Genomic DNA, 19,867 nt, shown 5'->3' with positions numbered 1-19,867 from the left:
AAAAAGATTAGTTTCATTCCAGTTGCAAATCAAATCACTAGGTTTCATTTTATTGTTTTTTGCATTGCTGTTCTCTAGCAGCAAAACAAAAAGGACAGGTGAGTCAAAGAATGCTCCAGTTCAAATTCAGGCTTCCAAAATTCAGTTCAATCAGGATTTCAACAAGTAATTCCAGTGTTTCTTTTTCCTAGTCATAATGTCATTTCATTGTTTCAAACCACATGTAACTCTTGCAATGTAATTTATATTGGATTTAGTCCATTTGTTATGATTTTAGAATGCCACTTAGAGTAGATATACTCCTGATGACATTTTGAGGGTAAATGTCCTTGTCTTCATATTTCCCCCCCCCCCCCCACTAATGTAATTCAGGTAAAAATATAGACCACCTTTATTAACCCAAGGCCTAATCCAAAATCTTATTGACTCCTACTGAGTTTAAATGGGCTTTTGATCAGGTCTTCAGTGCCAAGTCTTGCTTATTTTACATGAGTATTCCAACTGATTCCAGTAGGAATATTTATGCAAATGCAGTCATCAAGGTTTGGTTTTCTAACTCATGCTGCATTGGTCTATATATAATCAGTTCTATTTCTGCATTGACTGATACTTAACCAGTTCTCTTTCAATCTTCCAGTGCCACCACCTAACTGTCTATAGTGTAATCTCTTTGGGGCAGGGAATATCTAATGTCTGTAAAGCACTGGGGCATGGGACTGTGGGTATGGGACTGTATGAAGTAGTGATCACTAAGGAGAGTACTTTCCACCTTCACTATTGACCTGATGCTGCAGGATGCAAGGTAAAATATATGGGAATTGAGAATGCACCTTACCCTTTGCAATACCAACCTATGCGGGACTCATAGGGTATGTCCACACAGCAGTTAAACACCCACAGCTGACCCGTGTCAGCTGACTGGCGTTCATAAAATTGGGGTGTAGACATTCGGGCTCGAGCTAGATCCTGGACTCTGGGGTTTAGACATACCCTTAGCATTATCTCATCAAGATTCAGTTACTATGCAAGATTCTAGTTCTCAGCCATGCTATGATAGTGCTTTACATAAAAACAATAATTCATAGTACTAGTTCATGAAGATGGCATTATACTTTGGGGAGAGTGGAATATGACAGAGATACTAACTTTTCATTTGTACTTGACATAGTCCCCTGGCTTGATGGTAAAGTCAGTATATAATTCATAGAAAGCTCAAAAATTTTCGCTTCTACCTTAACATATCTCTCTAAAAGATGGTCACAGCTGCAGCTGTTCACAAGTAAAGAACACTTAAATCTATAGCAGCTGCTGTAATGAAATTAATGTGTTCTTATTTGACACAGTACTTCATGATCTAGGTGTTTTAGTTGTATCACAGGAAATTCTTAAGATAGAAACAAGATGACTATCTTACTTCTTGCAAGTGTTTCCCTCTTACTGAAAAATGAGAGGCCCACAAGAGGAAATGTATGTGGATATTTTTGCTCAGCTGTGAAGCTTCATGGGGGAAGGACATCAAGAAGTAATGGGTCACCTGCCACTAGGACACATCTCTAATCTGAAAATGTATATAGTGAATAAGTAGATGTAAATGAACTGGAATCAGACCTTACCCACTTTGGCATTTTCCCCCCATCTGGGTCATGATGGTGATATTGCAGAACAATAACAGTGACAACAACAGAAAGGCCAACAATAATCATGGTGCTGGCAAAATACTGAGCTGCAAAAATAAACACATAATCAAGATATGTAAAATTATAGTGCTATACAGTGCTTCACACATCTATTATTGTGTGACTGCATACACCTACATAAACAGGTACTAATCTGAAGGAACATAATTAAAATGGAAAACAAATCTGATTCTACACAAGCTACTTTTTAATGCATTTGGGAGAGATATTTTCAAAAGCAGAATGAGTAGTCAGTATCCCGTCTCTCACTGATTTTTCAATGGGAGTTGGCAACTGTTATGTTCACAGCATATACATAGGGAAAATAGATAAAAGAATTAAATATTCTTCCTGTAAAGTTGCAACATAACACTGCTTTATTTCTTGGCATCCAGAACTTAACACCCAAGAACCAAAACCAGAGAGCGACAAAACAGTCTGCTCCCTAAGAGAGGCAGAATTTAGCCCACTGACAGCATAAGACACATATCAGACTCTTCCTTACAGAGCCCCCTACCCTGCAAACAGGACCAGGAAACCCCATACATATTTAAAGTGATAATGTGTAATTTTAACACTGTTTTTAATACAACATAAGCACCTGACTTGTTTTAGTGCCTTTGAAAATCTCCCCTTTCATTATTGTTATCATTATTTGTTAGTTGGTTAATATCAGAGAGAGTGGTTGGGGTTTTCTGCTTGTATATCAATTGCCATGTGGAGGAATTGTAATGGAAAAATCCCTCCCCCTTCCAGAGTATAATTTCAATCTGCTGTTTTATAGAGCCCTCACTTACTGTGTTCCAAGATGCAACAACTGCATACTCCAAAGGAAAGTCTTTGGCATTATCCCCAGCGACATCCCATTTGTTTTCTTTATTATGCTCCAGATCTTCCAGCAGACCAGAGACAACCCCCCACAAGAGGACCCTGCTTATGACAAACTTCACTGGATGCCAAGGTAGTAAGAGAGAGAACTACTATGAGGCTTGAGTGGGTGGGAGGCCTGCAGTGACCAAACACTTCAGCGAGCCCCTGTGGGCACCCTGCCCACTCTGCAATGTCTCCTATGCCCAAGTGAGTGTTTTCTTACCCAAATGTCCCTATGTGACCCCCACTGTGCCTTTGTCCTCCCACAGTGTATCCCAGCACATGTTCCACAACCATTCCCATTGTCCCCATAGTGTGCTCCCTATCTTCCTCCCAATATACGTTCCCCCAGAACAGGGGTGGGCAAACTTTTTGGGCCGAGGGCCACATCTGGGTGGGGAAATTGTATGCAGGGCCAGGGCAGGGGGTTGGGGTGTGGGAGGGGGTGTGGTGTGCAGGAAGGGGTTCAGGGCAAGGGATTGGGGCAGAGTGTGGTGCGGGGTATATGAGGGGGCTCAGGGCAGAGGGCTGGGGTGCGAGGTGCGGCAGGGGGCTCAGGGCAGGGAGTTGGGGGGTGGGGCTCCCTGCATGCCTGCCCTGTCCCCGGCCCCGTGCCACTCCCGGAAGCACTGCAGCCCTGGGGGCGGGGGTGGGAAGATGTGGAGGGCTCTGCATGCACTGCCCTTGCCACGTCTCCAGGTACCTCCCCCAAAAGCTTCCATTGGCCACGGTTCCCCATTCTTGGCCAATGGGAGCTGCAGGGGGGCAGTGCCTGGAGGCAAGGACAACGCATGGAGGCCTCTGCCCCCTCCCCCCCCACCTGGGGGCCGCAGGGATGTGGTGCCAGCGGCGCTGCGGGCTGAATCCATAGCCCTGAGGGGCCAGATCCGCGGGCCGTAGTTTGCCCACCCCTGCCCCAGAAGGAGGTGCTGAGCAGCCTCAATTCCCACTGAAATCATTGCTCTGCACCATGCAGGATCAGACCTAAACATCTCTGATTCAACTGCTGTAAGCACACAAATCATACACTTTCTAAATGTGCCTTGGTTTTGGCCATGAAGTGATTTAATTCCAACTTGTCTGATTAAAAAAAAGAGAGAGAGAGAGCGCGCGAGAATAAGTTAAGGTTACCTATTAACGGCACAGAATCTGATGTTGCTGGCATAATTTCTGCCACAAGTAGCATAAAGACAGTAAGAGACAATAAAACTGTTATACCTGAAAGATAAATATGAAGTACAGAATTAGGACAGCAGCTTATCGGGTAATTGCTATCCACTAAAGAACAGATTTGAAGAAATGCTGTGTGAAATTTATTCTCACAATCCTACCTTTACGCTGATGTACTGATTGTACTCAATCCTGTTCTCTTTTGATACTACTTTAAAAATTCCCATTTTAGAGGGTAGAAATCTTGCCAAACTAGTTTAATTTTTTCTAAATCTGTGCTTTTAATAAATCTAATACAAAACCCTTCATGATTAGGTTCCAATTTTTGTGCACTTGTACAAATGTAGGATCTAATAATTTATTTTTGGCCTTGTTAAACCTTGCTATACTAATACAGCACTGTTCACTTTGCATCACTGTCCAAGGGATCTGATAAAATATGACAAATTAAAGTACTCCTTGTTTTATGTTCCATCACCCCTTTTGAAAAGTTCACGAGGGAGTCTTTTGTTTTGAGCTTTCAATAACTTGATACAGTATGTGATGTGTTGATCAATAAGTTTGGAAGACATGAAGCTAAAAAGTACAGTAGTTAATCCCAGAAAACAGAAATTGCCCTGGGAGAGAGACGGATGTTCTCTCTGAAATTAGCTGTTGATCTCTGAGAGTTGCTTGCTCTAAGCAGTTCTGATACTGATTTCTGGATTTTGATTTTTGTTGCTCACTGATCTGCCCCTCTGAATATGACTCAGCTGTTGTCCTGATGGGATCTCAGGACTAGATTTGCACAGAGGGAACCACTGTCAGTTGGAAAGGGACTGCAGAACAGGAGAGCACATCCTAAAAATACAGAGGATAGTCAGAAGTCAAGGGCTATGGAAGCTGCTCTGAAATCCAAGAGAAACATACACTAAACATTAAAACTGCACTTGTGCAGAGATGCCCAGTTTATATTCTGTCTTTTGAACAACCATTTTCATTAAATAGAAATGAATATATTTGTTACGTCATACCTTAACTATCATGTATTAAGAAGATTCCAGTTTATCCACTCCACACAATCCAACATTTAGCCATAGATTTACAAAAAGAAGATAGCCTTACCTCTAAAATATTTAAATGGAAGGAGCCCAACTTTCTCAAAAGGATGCAAAGGCTCTTAATGTATCACTTACTAGTAAGAGGAATATAAACTGAAAATAATGCCAGACTAAAATGCCAATATCCATTTTCTTTACAACATAACCTTTATTCAGTGAAATTATTTTTTCCCCTCCAACACGTAAGTGTCAAACAGGAGCCCTATTTGTAATACAGAATTATATAGCTCAACATTGTAATGCTGCTCGTGCGTTTTTGTTGTTTATGTAACTCCTAGCTCCACCCTAACTAGTAGTATGACCTTTTCTTTCATATCTTTGCTAAGACACCACCGTAAGATATGCTTTAAAAACACCTTCATACATTTGTTAGATAGAAATGCAGCAAGACAGACAAACTTTTCCCCTAAGCATGCTGAGGCTATCTAGCTACACTGAAATCAGAAGCCTTTTATAGAGCCAACTTTTAAAATACTTGGTAATGTGTTTACCTAGTGAGATCTTCTCTCCTGAGTCAGCCGGAAGCAGAAAAACTAACAGGGCAAGTGCCGATATCAGCACGCAAGGAATGAGAAGATTGAGTCCATAATACAGAGTCCTACGTCTCATAGTCACTGTGAATGTCACATCTGGGTAAGGTTCTTTACAACATTCATAAAAACTCTCACTCCTCTTTCCGGGAACTCCTGCATAGAAAAAAAAACAAAACAGGGAGAAAAGCAGAAGCTAATCTGCATATAACCTATGTTAATGTAGAAGTTACATTTAGACAAAAGTCTCCAAGTATCATCTCTGAAGTCCCAAAGCAGGTAAAATGTTCCTCTTTAATTCCAATTTTTCTCTCTGAGTCAAAAAGGTTTTCAATGAACTTGCAATGATCAGAGTTCTCTCAATGCCTCCACCTTCTCCATACGTTCTTCACCTATTATCTTTTTTTCCACCACATTTCAAATGCCACTGCCTCAGACCTTCATAGCATATACCAATCCACTGCTAGGCGACCCTAACACACAGCTTCTTTTTTCTGATATCTACAAAGAATGCTGGTTCATATGTCTGCCAAGGATCTGTTAGGTAAATGGACTGATGGATCAGCATGCATTTGTACTGGTACTTGCTAACTGAGCTGTGTACATTTTTACTATCTGAAAAAAAAGACAGGGGGCCTGATCATCATTTACACAAAAATCCTTTTATACTGATCTACCTTTCCATCCACTTTAAAGCCCCTTTACACTCCCAAAGTACAGAGTGTAAATGAAAATCAGGTCCAAGGAGCTTACCTACTAGATCCCACTCTCCATTTGAAATGTATCCAGATATATCTGCTTCTTGCATTTGTAAGTCCAAGGACCATCCACCATAGGTCCAGGATCCAAACTTCAGATTACACTTCTGAACATCAAACGGAAACCAGCGCACATCTATGTAGCATGAGCTCTTGAATATGCCTAAAGTAGAGGTTAAAAAGAACAAAAAAAAATCAATAGAAATTCTTTCTTCACGTACTGTTTCATCTGTTTTTGTAACTGATCCCTGTTACACACTGCAGCTGTCCAGTACTTACTCTGCGGGTATGGCTACACAGCAAAGAAAAACCTGCAGCTGGCCTGTGCCAGCCAACTTGGGCTTGCAGGACTGCAGCCCAAGCCCAGAAGCATACACAGCAATGAAACAGCCCCATAGTCTGAGCCATGTAAGCGTGAATCAGCTGCCATGGACCAGCCGTGGGTTTTTCTTTGCTGTGTAGACACACCGTAAAAGCACACTTAATACACGTACGGTACACCTCAAGAAGTGAAAAGGAAGAGCATTCAAACTTACTATAGTAATAGATTTGCAGAATCTATATATTAACTATATATCCTCCTTTCATTTAATTGCATAGGCCACTTCTCTAATACCTTTTCCTGGTGTTACTATTCTCTTCATGATGTGCCTGGGCTGGGATTTCTGTTACTAAATATAATGAGAAGCCCTATAAGATGATTTACGGTCTTTTAAGATTTACATAACATTGGCTCATTCATTTCAGGAAGGCTAACCTCTATTTGTTGTTTGTTGGGTTTATTGTATAAAACGGTGGGCAAAGTTAAGCATGACAGATCAAGGACCCATCACTCAGCACCTTGCAAGATCAAGTCCATAAACACCAATTGGAGCTTCCTATGAGCAAAAGGGATGGAGACTTCATGGACCATACTAAGGACCGCAGTAGATTTAATTTACCTGGGAAGCACTTGGATACTACAGTGATGGTTGCTCTATAAGACCCTAAGCTAGACAAAAGAAACCTGATTCTAAGAATAATACTCTAGGGAACAGAAACACCACCAGGTAGCCAATCAAACACTGATCACTATATTTCAAAATTTCAAATATGAAATACAAGTATTCTTAGGAATGAGCTACAGACCAAAAGCTGGTCCGAGAAAGTGTTTGGTGCATCATTTCAAATAGCAAATCCATCCAAGAAATTAATAAACTACTTACTATAAGAAAGAATTCATGAATAGAGGGGCCAAATTCATGGAATAAATTATTCATGTTTAATTACTCTCTCAGCTTTAGGAAAAAATATTCTTTGTATGTTAAAAGATCATATCATTTTTATTTCTATTCATAATTCCAGACTTCTGAAACCATAAATTGATAATAGGAAATGGGGCAAAACCAGTGATACGACAGAGGATTTACATCATTGCAATTGATAATTTATTTTTGTATGGTGGTATCCATGTAAGAATGTGTTCTTAAATGATGCATGCATAACTATAGGTACATATATGTAGTTTATATAGTTTTAAATCTAGCAAACAGGTACAATCTGGATTTATATGTAGTATGAATGCATTTATATCCAAACTATGAGATGACTTCATATATGAGTAGGCAAGAACTTTTACATGAAAACAATCTATTTCTTACCTGGGGGCAGGTATTGGCAGTGTCCTGAAGAATTGACTAAAACATTGGTATGAAATGTCGCATCAAATCGCTCATCAGCACTAGAATGGGAGGGAAGAAGAGCTGAATTACACTCTGATGGAATCAATGAGGTCTTACAGAATTGCAGTATTCTTACAAAATGTGGATTTCCGCACCCCCCAAAACCAAAAACCTCTTGATTGTCTTCTCCTCTAACTCCAACTTTATCCCAATGTCCTGTACCTGACTTCGGTGGAGTTACTCCTGATAAACACAGCTATAAATCAGCAGTTAATGGTCTCATTCACTTGCTCTCTGATCACCTCGTCTATAATCTAAGATTAGATTAATTACAATGGCATCATGTGATTGGTTTCAATTTGTGAAATAAGCCCTTCCCAAAAATCCTAGAGGAACTCTACAAAGAGAGCTGGTCTCCTCTTGTTGCCAGCAGCATATAACTTTCATTAGCACTAAGAGGAATTAATGAACATTGAGAGAATTTATGAATAATTTCTCCTCCTTGCCTGCCCCCAATACGGCCACAGATTACTTTTGCTCAGTGAAAAGACTATTTAATATAGCTGAAAGCCTGGTCAATCCCCACTGACATCAACAGGCGTCTTCCATTCACCTCTGTGGACACCAGATCAAACTCTGAGTAATTAACTCAGAATTGACAAATCAGGAGGCTGGTAAACTAAAATCAGTCCTTATTATTGTTTCAGCTTTTAATCTAGTAGTGCTGTGAAATAATCTTACTATTAGTGCTGTTTGATGACCTCTGATCTAAGGCATTACAACCGCTTGATCGCGATTGACTGGTCGATCCTGGAGCTTCTGCCAGTTGATTGCAATCTCCTGCTGCTAAAAGTCTTGTGGCACAGTGGGGCTAAGGCAGGCTCCCTGCCTGCCTTGGGCATGCGCCACTCCCAGAAGCGGCCAGCACACCCCTGAGGCCCCAGGGAAGTGGGGAGGCAGGGGTCTCCCTCTGCATGCTGCTCCTGCCTGCAAGCACCACTCCCCACAGCTCCCATTGGTCAGGAATGGGGAACTGCGGCCAATGGGAGCTGCAGGGGACAATGCCTGCAGAGAGGGGCAGCTGCAGGGGCATGATGGCCGCTGCTGGGAGCGGCGTGGGGCCGGGGCAGGCAGGAAGCCTGCCTTAGCCCTGCTGCGCTGCTGACAAGGAGCCACCCGAGGAACGTGCCTCCCAGCAGGAGGCCACATCCCAACCTCCAGCCGTGAACCCCCTCCCAGAGCCTCCACCCCAACACTCTGTCCCAGCCTGGAGCCCCCTCCTGCACCCAAACTCCCTCCCACATGCTGACCCCCCTCACCCCCATCCCAGAGTCCACACCCCAACCCCCTGCCCCAGCCCAGTGAAAGTGAGAGTGGGTTGCACTTAAATTCAAAAAGTGATCTTGTGCATAAAAAGGTAGGAGCCCACTGCCTTAGATTATCAGTACAGATGCAACTGTTATTAAGATTAGGAATGAATTAGCTTCTTTCATTTGTTTTAAAGTGTTGCCTAATTGCATATTTGTGTGTGTACAAAAAAAATGATTGCCAAGTGATATCTCAAATACGTTTGCCCTAGTATGAGGAAGTTCTGCAGCTTGTTTTATACATAAGGTCGCTCTACATGGTCACAGTGTTCCCTTTTGGCCTTCAACTCTGTCGCTAATGATTTTCTTAGGAAATACACAAGCTAGAAGCTGCTATATGTAACATATATTAAAATGAACCAAAACCAAAAAACCCCACTCTTTGTTCCTGAGACAAAAGTTTAATGGATTAACTGCCTTAATTCTATTTCTGTTATCAACAAAGATTTTTAAGATAGTCATAACAGGAAATAGCTACGTATTGTTGACTGTTCGGGCTGGTTCCAGGCCGCCTCCTTTTTTCAGGCTACTAAATGAATTTGGGGTGAGTGGACTGATGGGTATTTGGTTTGTGCCATGTCTTTTTGTTTGTAAATTATGTATGTGTATGTAACTGGTACATTTTAAAAATCATGAAGTGAGGAACCTACTGTACAATCCAGATTCTGAGGCAGTTCTCAGCTCATGATATTTCCAAATTTTGGGACGCTCCAGTGACAAGGTCTGTAAAAGTACCACCTGAATGGAACATCTTACAAGGGTTTGGGGTGAGACTTTCCTATTACCAGTGTCCCACAAGGGATTCTTTTGTTCTATATATGTGCAGTACCATAGTACTATGCTGGTAAGTAACCCTAAGCCTAAGTAACATTCACTGCTCATTTAAACCAAAATCACCCCATTTGGGTAAGAATTTTTGCCACTATCAATTACAAACCAGAAGCTTGGTGTAAACGGCTTGGGTACAGGGTTTCCTAGCTGTGGACCTGCACCTGAGAAAATCCCAGAAAATACAGGTGAAATTAGCCTGGGCCACAAGGAAATGCTGCCAGCCCCTCTCGAGACCCTGAAAATAGGTGACAGCACCCTCAGTCATCTGTCTCCATGGCACAGTCTTTCCTTTAGCTGATCAAGAAACCCACGTTATCTACAGGATGGTTTGAACTTGATAAGGCTCTGCTCTCCCTGCCTATTAGCAGTTTAGATTCTTCACAACTTCAAAAACAGAATCAGCAAAGTAGGCTTTGGATCTGAGCTAGGGTGAAGGTACAATATTCATGAGCCGGAAGGATAAGAGGCATTGTCAGTGAGTTCAGATGCAGAATTAGGGAGGGCTGTGGATTGAGGGGTGTTAAGGAGGACTAAGGTGGATAGGGAGTATTAGGAAAGGGTTTGAGTCTAAAGGACTCCAACACGGCAAATTCTCCATAATTGAAACTGAGGGTGAGAGGAAGCTGTGCGCCCTTCTTGCACAGACCCACCAATCAATACTAAGAAGCTATTTTTATTGCATGCATTGTTTTTAACCAATCTGTCTGCTAAAAGGCAAAACAGAATTATTTTGTATATACCATAGATCGAAGCATTGATTTTGTAGATAGTACTGCAATTTAGGTCAGATATTCTAGTGAGGATTGGTAATTGCATTGATATATTTTTGAATACCGTAACTCAGTGCACTCATGGAACAAGGCAAGAAGTGTTTGATTAGATATTCTCAAACCACTGTATGCTTCCCAGTAATTAATATATTTTAAAAAACTAATTCTGAATAATTTGCAAAACAGAAAAAAGAGCCAGATCTGCAAGAATAATTTGACCAACTGTAGTTACATTGTTTCAAATTACGAACAGAAAGTTTACATATTAAGCAATGTAGTTGTCAGTGTCTTTGAAACAAATTAACGTGAAGTCTGAAGACAGGAACAGAGCTAAATTTTGCAACTGTGATGTGTATGGATATTGATTAGAGCAGTGTTTCCCAAACTTACAACACTTGCATACCCCTTTTGAGACATTTGTCTTATCGGCGTACCCCTTCTCTGGTGAAGAAATTATAACACCCTCCTAATTCGTTTCATTCTGGATTAAATGTTTATTAGAAATAAATACAAAATTATATTACATACAGTTGAAACAAAACTTTTAATAGAAATAATAGTTACATATAGAAATAGTACTAATAATAATTAAAATAATAGAAGCGAATCAACAGTGAATATATGGTGAATTCGTATCATTTTGAAATTAAAATAGGCTAGTGAAGAAAGCACTAGTTTTAATACTTACTATTTCGGTACTGAAAAATTTTCAGTACAAAGCAAACTATTCAGTGCGAGGGATGGAACTGCTTTTGACCGGACACTATCGCAGGGATATCTGGCTCACTGTTTGTGATCTTAAGACGAAGATGGGGCTCCACGTCAATAAGACGATTTCATTTTTTTGTTTTGATGCCAACCAGCGCAGAGAATCCGATCTCGCACAAATACAAGGTGGGAAAAGGCAGAAGATATTTGTCAGCTTTGTCTGATAGCGCTGGATATTCAGAGCTAACCTCCAACCAAAATGACATCAGTGTATTTTGCTCAAATTTTGTTTTCAGGAAGCTATCTGAAGCCAACTCCAAGAGCTGTTCTTCTTCTGAAGCAGAGAGGCTATTTGGCAATGTTTGAACATTGATGATAAAAGGGTTCCTTATCCATTCAAAGGTGCCGTTTGGTTCAGGGAAATACTTACGAAGATCTTTCTGCAAGCTTTCCAAATGCTGCTTCACGGTTTGCAACACATCACTATCAAGTTTGTTAGTTGAGTTTATTACTAAGTCATGAAGAGATGGAAAGGAATCCAGTTCACGACACCTAAGACATTTATGCCACAGTTTCAATTTTGCAACCATGGCGCTCACTTTGTCTGGACTATGGATATGAGTTTTCCTTGCAAGGATAGATTGAGATTGTTTAAATGAGCAAATATATCTGCAATATATGCTAGTTTGCACAGCCATTTCCAGTCGTGTATACGGTCTCGCAGGTTAAAGGTTTCATCTAAAAAAACCTTGCAATTCTTCTCGCAGCTCAAACAGGCGATTCAGAACTTTTCCACATGAAAGCCAATGCACTTCAGTGTGAAATAGGACTTGGGTGTAATCACTACCCATCTCATCACAAAGCTGAGAAAACAGCCGGGGGGTTCAGAGGCGGCCTTTCACAAAATTATTTTCACAGCTTCATCCAGTACTTGCTTTAGATCTGCCAGCATGTTATGGGTGGCGAGTGCTTCCCTGTGAATGCAATGAGTCAATTTTGCTTCTGGCACAACAGCTTGAATACATGCTTTGAACCAATCATGACTCTGGTGCCATCCATGCTTATTCCAACACAACGACCCCAATCCAAGTCACTGTTTTTTATAAAGTCATCAATAACTTTAAAAATAGCTTCTCCAGTTGTATGTGTTGGCATAGGCTGGCAGAACAAAATATCATTGTGGACGTCATTATTCAGCTCATATCTGACAAACAACAAAAGATTAGCTAAATTCACAACATCAGTGGATTCATCCGCTTGCAGTGCATAGTAGCGACTCTTTTGTACTCTTGACAATAATTGCTGCTTTACATTTTTGGCCATATCTGTGATTCCACGATGAACAGTGTTATTTGAGAGGGGGACACGATCTATAGCTTTGCTAGCCTGGTCTCCAATCATCACATTACTTTGGCTGCAGGTTTTACTAATGTCTCACCAATGACTTCAGCAGCTCTGGACTTTGCAGTTAAATATGCCACACTCTATGAAGCTTCCAAAGCTTTCATATTTTCACCTTCTGTCACATTATGAATTGTTTTCTGGGACTTTTGGAGATCTTTGCGCCTATTTTCGAAGAATTCTACAGGTTTTCTCTCGTATTCTTTGTTTGCTATCGAAATGGTGTTTTAGGTTGGATGGTTTCATACTTTCATTTGTGAGAGTCTTGTAACAAATCACACCTAGTGGAACAGGCTCCACCTCATCACCAGTCCACGAAAATTCCAGTTTAAGATATTCTTCAACATATTTGCGGGCTTTTTTAAATTTTCTTTGCAGCTGATACATTCAATAAACTTACAGATGGTTCACATGGTTCACTAATTTTGAACCATGTGAACCATCTGTAAGTTTATCACAATTGTCTGATGTAGCCATATCACTGCATTTTTCAGCATAATTTTCTTTTGTACATTTCAAACTTCCTGTTTTTAGCCAGCGATCCATTGTAAATGGGTTTAACAAAAACAAAAGGAGAAATTTTGTATATTAATACACACCAAGTATGTACTTGCTACGATCTTTAGATTACTACGAGTAGTTATTCACTTTTATCTTTTATCCGTCAGTATGACTTCTGCACATGCCGCAAAGGCAAGTGTATTGCCAGAGCTGCAGTAACGCGCACACGTGCTGTGTGTCAGCACACGAGCCGATTTTTACTGGCATGCTGCTGCCAGCTGGGTCCCGGCTGCCGGCCTGTGTGAACAGGACCCCCCAGCCGGCAGCAGGCTGAGCCGTCGGACGGAACCCCTGGTCTGGGGTCCTGGCTGCTGGCCTGGCTCAGCCCATTGTCGGCCTGGGTGAACAGGACCCCTGGCTGGCAGCGGGCTGAGTGGGGCTGGCAGCCGGGACCCTGGGCCAGCAGCGGGCTGAGCGGCTCATGGTTTGCAACACTGAGCGGCTCAGCCCGCTGCTGGTCTGGGGTCCTGGCCCCCGGCCCCGCTCAGCCCACTGCCAGCCCCTTGCCACCCAGAGTCCTGGCCACCGGCCCCACTCAGCCCGCTGCTGCCCTGGGTGAACCCCTTGAAACCCTTTCACGTACCACCAGGGGTACACGTACCACGCTTTGGGAAACACTGGGTTAGAGAATGTGTTTTCAGAGAAATGATAGCAGAAGATGTAACTCATTCACTTTAAAAGAACAAAGGACCAGTTCTGCACCCCCTACTTACATTAAATACTTACTCATGCAAGTAAATGCACTGACATCAGTAAGGGGTGCTGGCTGAGGCCCAAACTAATTAGCGTTAAAAACAAACAGAACGCTGTGTAACATGAGTGGGGACATTGAGGTACATAAAGGAATATTAACTTACTAGATTCTAGTCCTCTCTGCCCCCCCCCATCTCCCCCTAGAGGCTGAACCATGCACCACACAGTTATTCCTGAGGATCTTAGCCTGCCCCTCTCCCCCCGATTTCTGGGAATTTTGCATACAGTAAAATTTTCCAAAGCATCAAAGTGACTTAGGCGCTTAATCCCATTTTCAAAAGCGACTTGAGTGCAGAATTCTGACTGAAAATCATCAGTGGGATTTAGACCTCTTACTGCTTTTTAGAAATGGGACTAAGGCACATTTCAAAATTCTACCCATAGTCTAGATTTGTAATTGCTTTTTGAAGGGCAATGCTTCAAATTGAGATAGTTAGCTACCGTGTTTTTCCTAATGAAGCTTCAGAACTTCATCACAGGTATCATCATGTTATGGATATAATAATATGTTCACATATTGGGGTGTGGAAGAATCTGTCAGTTTTTTAAGAGGTGCAGATACTGATTGGTATAAATTGAGATGAAACAGCTCTTGCTTAAACACAAGGGCAGTTCTGACATGGAGGCATCTACTCAGAAAATGAATAAATTTAATGTAAAACTGTGGTGCACATTCCAGTGATGGGCTCCTAGGCAGCAGGCAAATGGCTAACGAGCTTACCCACATGCCACTGACTTTTAAGTACTATGTAAATTATCAGCTGCATTCACTGGCAGCCACTGAGGAGCAAGGAAAGGAACTTTCCAGGTGGCTTCAGTTTGCATGTATGTGCAGCTAAAATAGAACACCAGGACTCGAGATCTACCACTGCTCAAACACAGGCCTCCTATTTGTGCAGCAGACAGAGTTGGACTTAACAATGAATATGCTATTTGTCATTGCAAAAGGAAGGAAGTATGCCAATGTAATTACTACATTCACCCCCTCCATATTGGGACTGCAACACATACTCCGTGTGGTAGGCCTGCCCCACAGATGGCCATCCTTGGACTAAGGGTGAAGGAGAAACACTCTTGCTGCATGCAAGGGAGCTTGACTCCATACCAGCTCTGCCCAGGAGACAGGGGGACGAGGGGAAGTTGGTAGTATCCTAAAGGAGGAGACAGGACCTGTACTCAAACTCACAAAGGAGACATGCATGAACCAAGGTCTGCAGTAGCAGTCGTGGTGAAGCTGCCAATAGCGTGACACTGAGGTGATTTGGATTTTCGCTCCTCTACCTCCTCACATAGTTGACTACATATTAAAATGTCTTTTGTATCCTGAAAGCAGATGGTGAAAGTCTACAGAATAAAAAATTATCACAGAGTAAAAAAAACTAAATTGTGGTTATGAGACTTCGAAGTCAGAACATTGTAGCAGGAAAATGATAATATCCCTAATACGCACACCTCACTAAAATGGGAGTTACAGTCTATACCATCATGTTCACTATTTTTGCAATACTGTACTATGATAAATTTGCACAGTCTGCCTTGGGTTGATGTACAGTAGAACCTCAGAGTTACAAACTGACCAGTCAACCATACACCTCATTTGGAACCAGAAGTACACAATCACACAGCAGAGACCCAAAAATGGCAACTATAGTACTGTGTTAAATGTAAAACTACTAAAAAATTAAAGGAAAGCGGCATTTTTCTTCTGCATAGTAAAGTTTCAAAGCTGTATTAGGTCAATATTCAGTTGTATACTTGTGAAAGAACAACCATACCGTTTTTGTTCAGACTTTCGAACATTTCAGAGCTATGAACACCCTCCAGTCCCAAGGTATTCATAATTTTCAGGTTCTACTGTAGAAGTTTTAAAGAGACATGAAGGCTTGCAGGTACTAATAATAATAAACTGGCAAAGATTATATACAAAGGCACAGTGGGCTGATAGTAAAATGTACTGTAGCTGCAGTGAGCTTCCCTCCATTAGGATACAGCTACCAGTCAACATAAATAAAGCTTGGGGAAATGGTTAACTATAAGCATCAATCAAAGTAAAGAAGTAGTCTAATATCTATGGCTTTCAATTTGCAGTTACAGCTACAAGTCCATATATAAGTCAACAGGAAATGAAAGTACCTGTTTCAAAATACCATGCAATTATATGAGACAGTTGTGAGAAGACAATTATGCTACGCTATTCACAATGGAAAAATTACACATGAATAAGGATTTCTTTTAAAATATAGTCACTTCGGTCATGTAATTAAATTTCTGCCTGTAGGATTTTTTGTAATAAATATGTGTACCAAATAGTATTAGTTTTCAATAATAGTGGTGTAAAAGTTAATGTACCAGGATTATAAAAACAACATGAACAAATTACATTAAACTTCCAGTTATATGAATTAGTGGTACATATCGTTATCATAAACAGTGTAAGTATTCAAAAGTGGCTTCTAATTTTGGGCACCCTAATACCTAGGTACTGATTTTCAGGAAGTGTTAACATCCGCCTTGCCTATTGAGTGCTGTTGGTTTTGAGAGAGCTCAGCATCTCTGTAAATAAGCATTTTGCGTGCCCGGCATTGGACAACAAAGTAGAGGTATCAAAAATTATGGGTAACATTTCAAAATCAGGCTTAAAATAACTTTAGTTTGCATAACTGAATAGAGAAAAAAATCTATATATCTGTTTGTTAGTATGTTAGATATGATTGTCATACCTCATTGTATACATCAGTACACCCTCTTCCAAAAGTACAGATTTTAAGGCATGCACTTAAACATCGTAGTCACTGGTAGTCTGGACACTTTTTGAGTTGCCATTTCACTGCTAGTCATGCATGAGAGAGCGAGAGAAATGTAGCCAGGATCAGGGACTGGAAATGACACTCAAGAGAAAACGAATTTGCAGCAAAAGATACATTAAGCAAAATCAGTGTTGTGAAAACACACCTGTTCAGGTCACATGATGTTCCATCTTGTGAATGGAACGTTTCAAGGATTTTTTTTTTTAGGCTGATGTGTGGACAAGTGCAGTACTAATTACAATGCTTAAATTAGAAACAACCACCTAATCCTGATGGCAGTTATGCTAGGTATTGGGAACTCTGTAGCAGAATTAATCCTCAGTTTCCTCACTCATTTAACGCTGAATGCAAATGCACACAAGCATGCCAGAAGCAGGGCAGCAATGTGGGCCCTAGAGAGATGAACTCACGTGGTTGACAGTAAAACCTAGTCACTATGTGCTGCTATAACAATATTGTGAGTCAACAACACCTGTGACAGTGACATTAATCATCTAGATGATTATCAAGTAGATGGGGGGGTACGGGGGCAATGTAACTGCAACTGACATATTGGATACTGTATACAAAACTAATGAAACAAACAATGCAGCTTCTGAAAGGGCGAAGGGAAATCTGGTTGTTACCCACAGCAGGGGTGTGTTTAATCAGAAAACATATGGCAAAGACAGGAAACAAAATCACTAGCAGCCATCAGAAAAACAAAGGGGTCATGTCATCTCCATTTACAAAAAATGATAGAAAAGCCTCTTATCTAGCACATAAGAACCAGGAAAACAGATGTACAAAACAGATACATTGTCTTTCCCTGAGCTGGGGAATTATATACCTACACCTGCAGCTGACTGCAGAAAAAGACAGGAAGTTAGAGACTAAAGAGCAGCCATCTTTCAAAGCTTTAATATGGCTGCTTTGGTAGAAAGGGTGGCTAGCTAGCGGTGCTAAATGGCATTGCATATCCTAGAGGGCGTATACGTAGGGACTAGGAAGCGGATTGGCTATGGCCATCCCAACCTGTGAATCACTTGTGCCCTGCCCAAAAGCACACTGAAGTCAAAGCCAGTCTGTGCTGGAGGAAGCTATACGCTGCTAAACTGCTGCTCCACTGAGCATCCAGCACCCATTGTCCCTTCGTATCACCTGACTGCTGGCACTGCATGCCCCAAACTCTTTGTACGCCCCTGTCCCTCCAGAGCCGTAATTTGGCCCTACAGGCAATTTAGCAATAGTCTCAGGTGTGACTGCGTTAACCATAATTTAAAAAGGTATCACAGGCTAAATTCTGCTCTTTGTTACACCTCTGATGATCTGCTGATTTCAGTGGGACTGCAGGAACACTACTCAGGCTAGAATTTGGCCCAGTATAGCCACACTACAATCAATCTGATTGGGCCCCTCCCCTGATTTAAAAAAAAAGTATGTAGTCAATGGGGCAGGTTGTGGTATTTACATCGGTGTAACTAAGCAATGCCATTGACTTCCTTAAGGTTCCTCCATAGTTACAATGGCATATCCAAGATCAAAATATGGTCTTATGGCCTAGCCCATGCTGCTAATTTGCTACAGTAATGTTCGATACAAGCGACAAAGACTCCTGTGGCACCTTATAGACTAACAGACGTATTGGAGTGAATACCCACTTCGTCAGACGCAATTTTGATGTATCTTTGGGACGGGAAGGGGGCTAAAGAGGCCAGAAGACTCCTTTAAACTAAAGTGAGAGTCTGCTACTCTTTAAAACACTTTTAATAAAAATATTCAGGAACATAGGAATTGCTCGCCCAGATCAGCCTCCAGGTCCAGCTAGTCCAGAATCCTGTCTCGGATTGTGGCCAGCACCAGATGTATTGGTGTAAGGCACTCTCTTCTTCCCGCCTTCTGTCCTGCACCGATGGCAGGTGTGGGACAATCTGCCTCCTCACATAGTTCCCATCCTGATCACTAATACTGAGATACTGGCTTAAACCCTGAAGCAGGAGACTTAACACCCTTCCAAAAATGTTATTTAGCTTAATAATGCTGGATAGTCTTGTTATCCATAAAATGTCTAATCCCTTTCTAAATCATACTAAATTCTTGGTCTTAATTTCCCGTGGCTGAGAGTCCTAATTATGTGTTACAAGAAAAAGTATTCCCTTCTTAATCAGTTCTGAAATTACTTCTTTTTAATTTAGTGGAACATATTCTTGTGTTATGGGACAGAATGTTTGCTGAATCTTCTGCAACTAACAGTTCAAGACACAATATGAACTATCAGCAGAAGCTGACTATTTATCTGCCTTCCCATAACTGTTATTTGTATTGTGTTTTTTTTTTTAATATGAAATGTTTCTTGGAATGTGAGTCATAGAAGATACATAGGTTTTGGTCTGTTAGGTAAGAAGAGAGATCAGATTAGAAATTCATTGAAAGAAATAGAATTATGGACCTAATTTTTAGACCAGCCTCACCCACAGCTTCCACTGGTGCATCCAAACTCTCACTTTGGAGCACTAAATAGGTTGTAACAGAGGATGAAGGGCTTGTTCATTTCAGCAACCGAACTGCATGGGCAACCCTTAACTGTGCATTTCCTGGTTTTTCAGAAGTTTGAGTTTTGTTCAACTCAAAGTTCTGCATGGGGATGACAGGCCACCAAGCAACTTCAACTCTGTGTTACTGTATATTTTTGCCATTGAATTTCCAAGTTTTTTGAACAGGAAAAGCTCTATTTTGGTAGGAGCTAGTAGTAATTTAGGCAGCTGAACATATCATGTCTCTCAATTTGCATACCGAGACAACCAGACCTTCCCACACACACACGTCAGCTGGACCCCATCAGCCCTGCTTTGGCACACCTTCCTCGCCACACCTCTGACCCATTCAGTGTGTGCACCCCTTCAACCTGTACCCAGCACCCCCCAC

General features: G+C 41.4%; 1 protein-coding gene across 4 annotated transcripts in view; it reads right to left on the bottom strand.

Moving 5' to 3' along the window:
- The window catches only part of CHRFAM7A (CHRNA7 (exons 5-10) and FAM7A (exons A-E) fusion), an 88,730-nt gene that overhangs the window by 5,049 nt on the left and 63,814 nt on the right, over positions 1 to 19,867 (bottom strand). For all 4 annotated transcript variants that reach the window (XM_044980569.1, XM_044980573.1, XM_044980574.1 and 1 more), the window contains 5 exons: positions 7,745 to 7,824; positions 6,100 to 6,267; positions 5,308 to 5,502; positions 3,678 to 3,764; positions 1,614 to 1,723 (listed from right to left, as the gene is read on the bottom strand). In XM_044980569.1, coding sequence (XP_044836504.1) covers positions 1,614 to 1,723; positions 3,678 to 3,764; positions 5,308 to 5,502; positions 6,100 to 6,267; positions 7,745 to 7,824 — 640 coding nt within the window. The remainder of the gene's footprint in view (positions 1 to 1,613; positions 1,724 to 3,677; positions 3,765 to 5,307; positions 5,503 to 6,099; positions 6,268 to 7,744; positions 7,825 to 19,867) is intronic.

This window comes from Mauremys mutica, chromosome 11, assembly GCF_020497125.1.
Source record: "Mauremys mutica isolate MM-2020 ecotype Southern chromosome 11, ASM2049712v1, whole genome shotgun sequence".
NCBI lineage: Eukaryota > Metazoa > Chordata > Testudines > Geoemydidae > Mauremys > Mauremys mutica.
The sequence above is the reverse complement of the archived record's forward strand: the minus strand, read 5'-3'. Positions and strand labels throughout refer to the sequence as shown.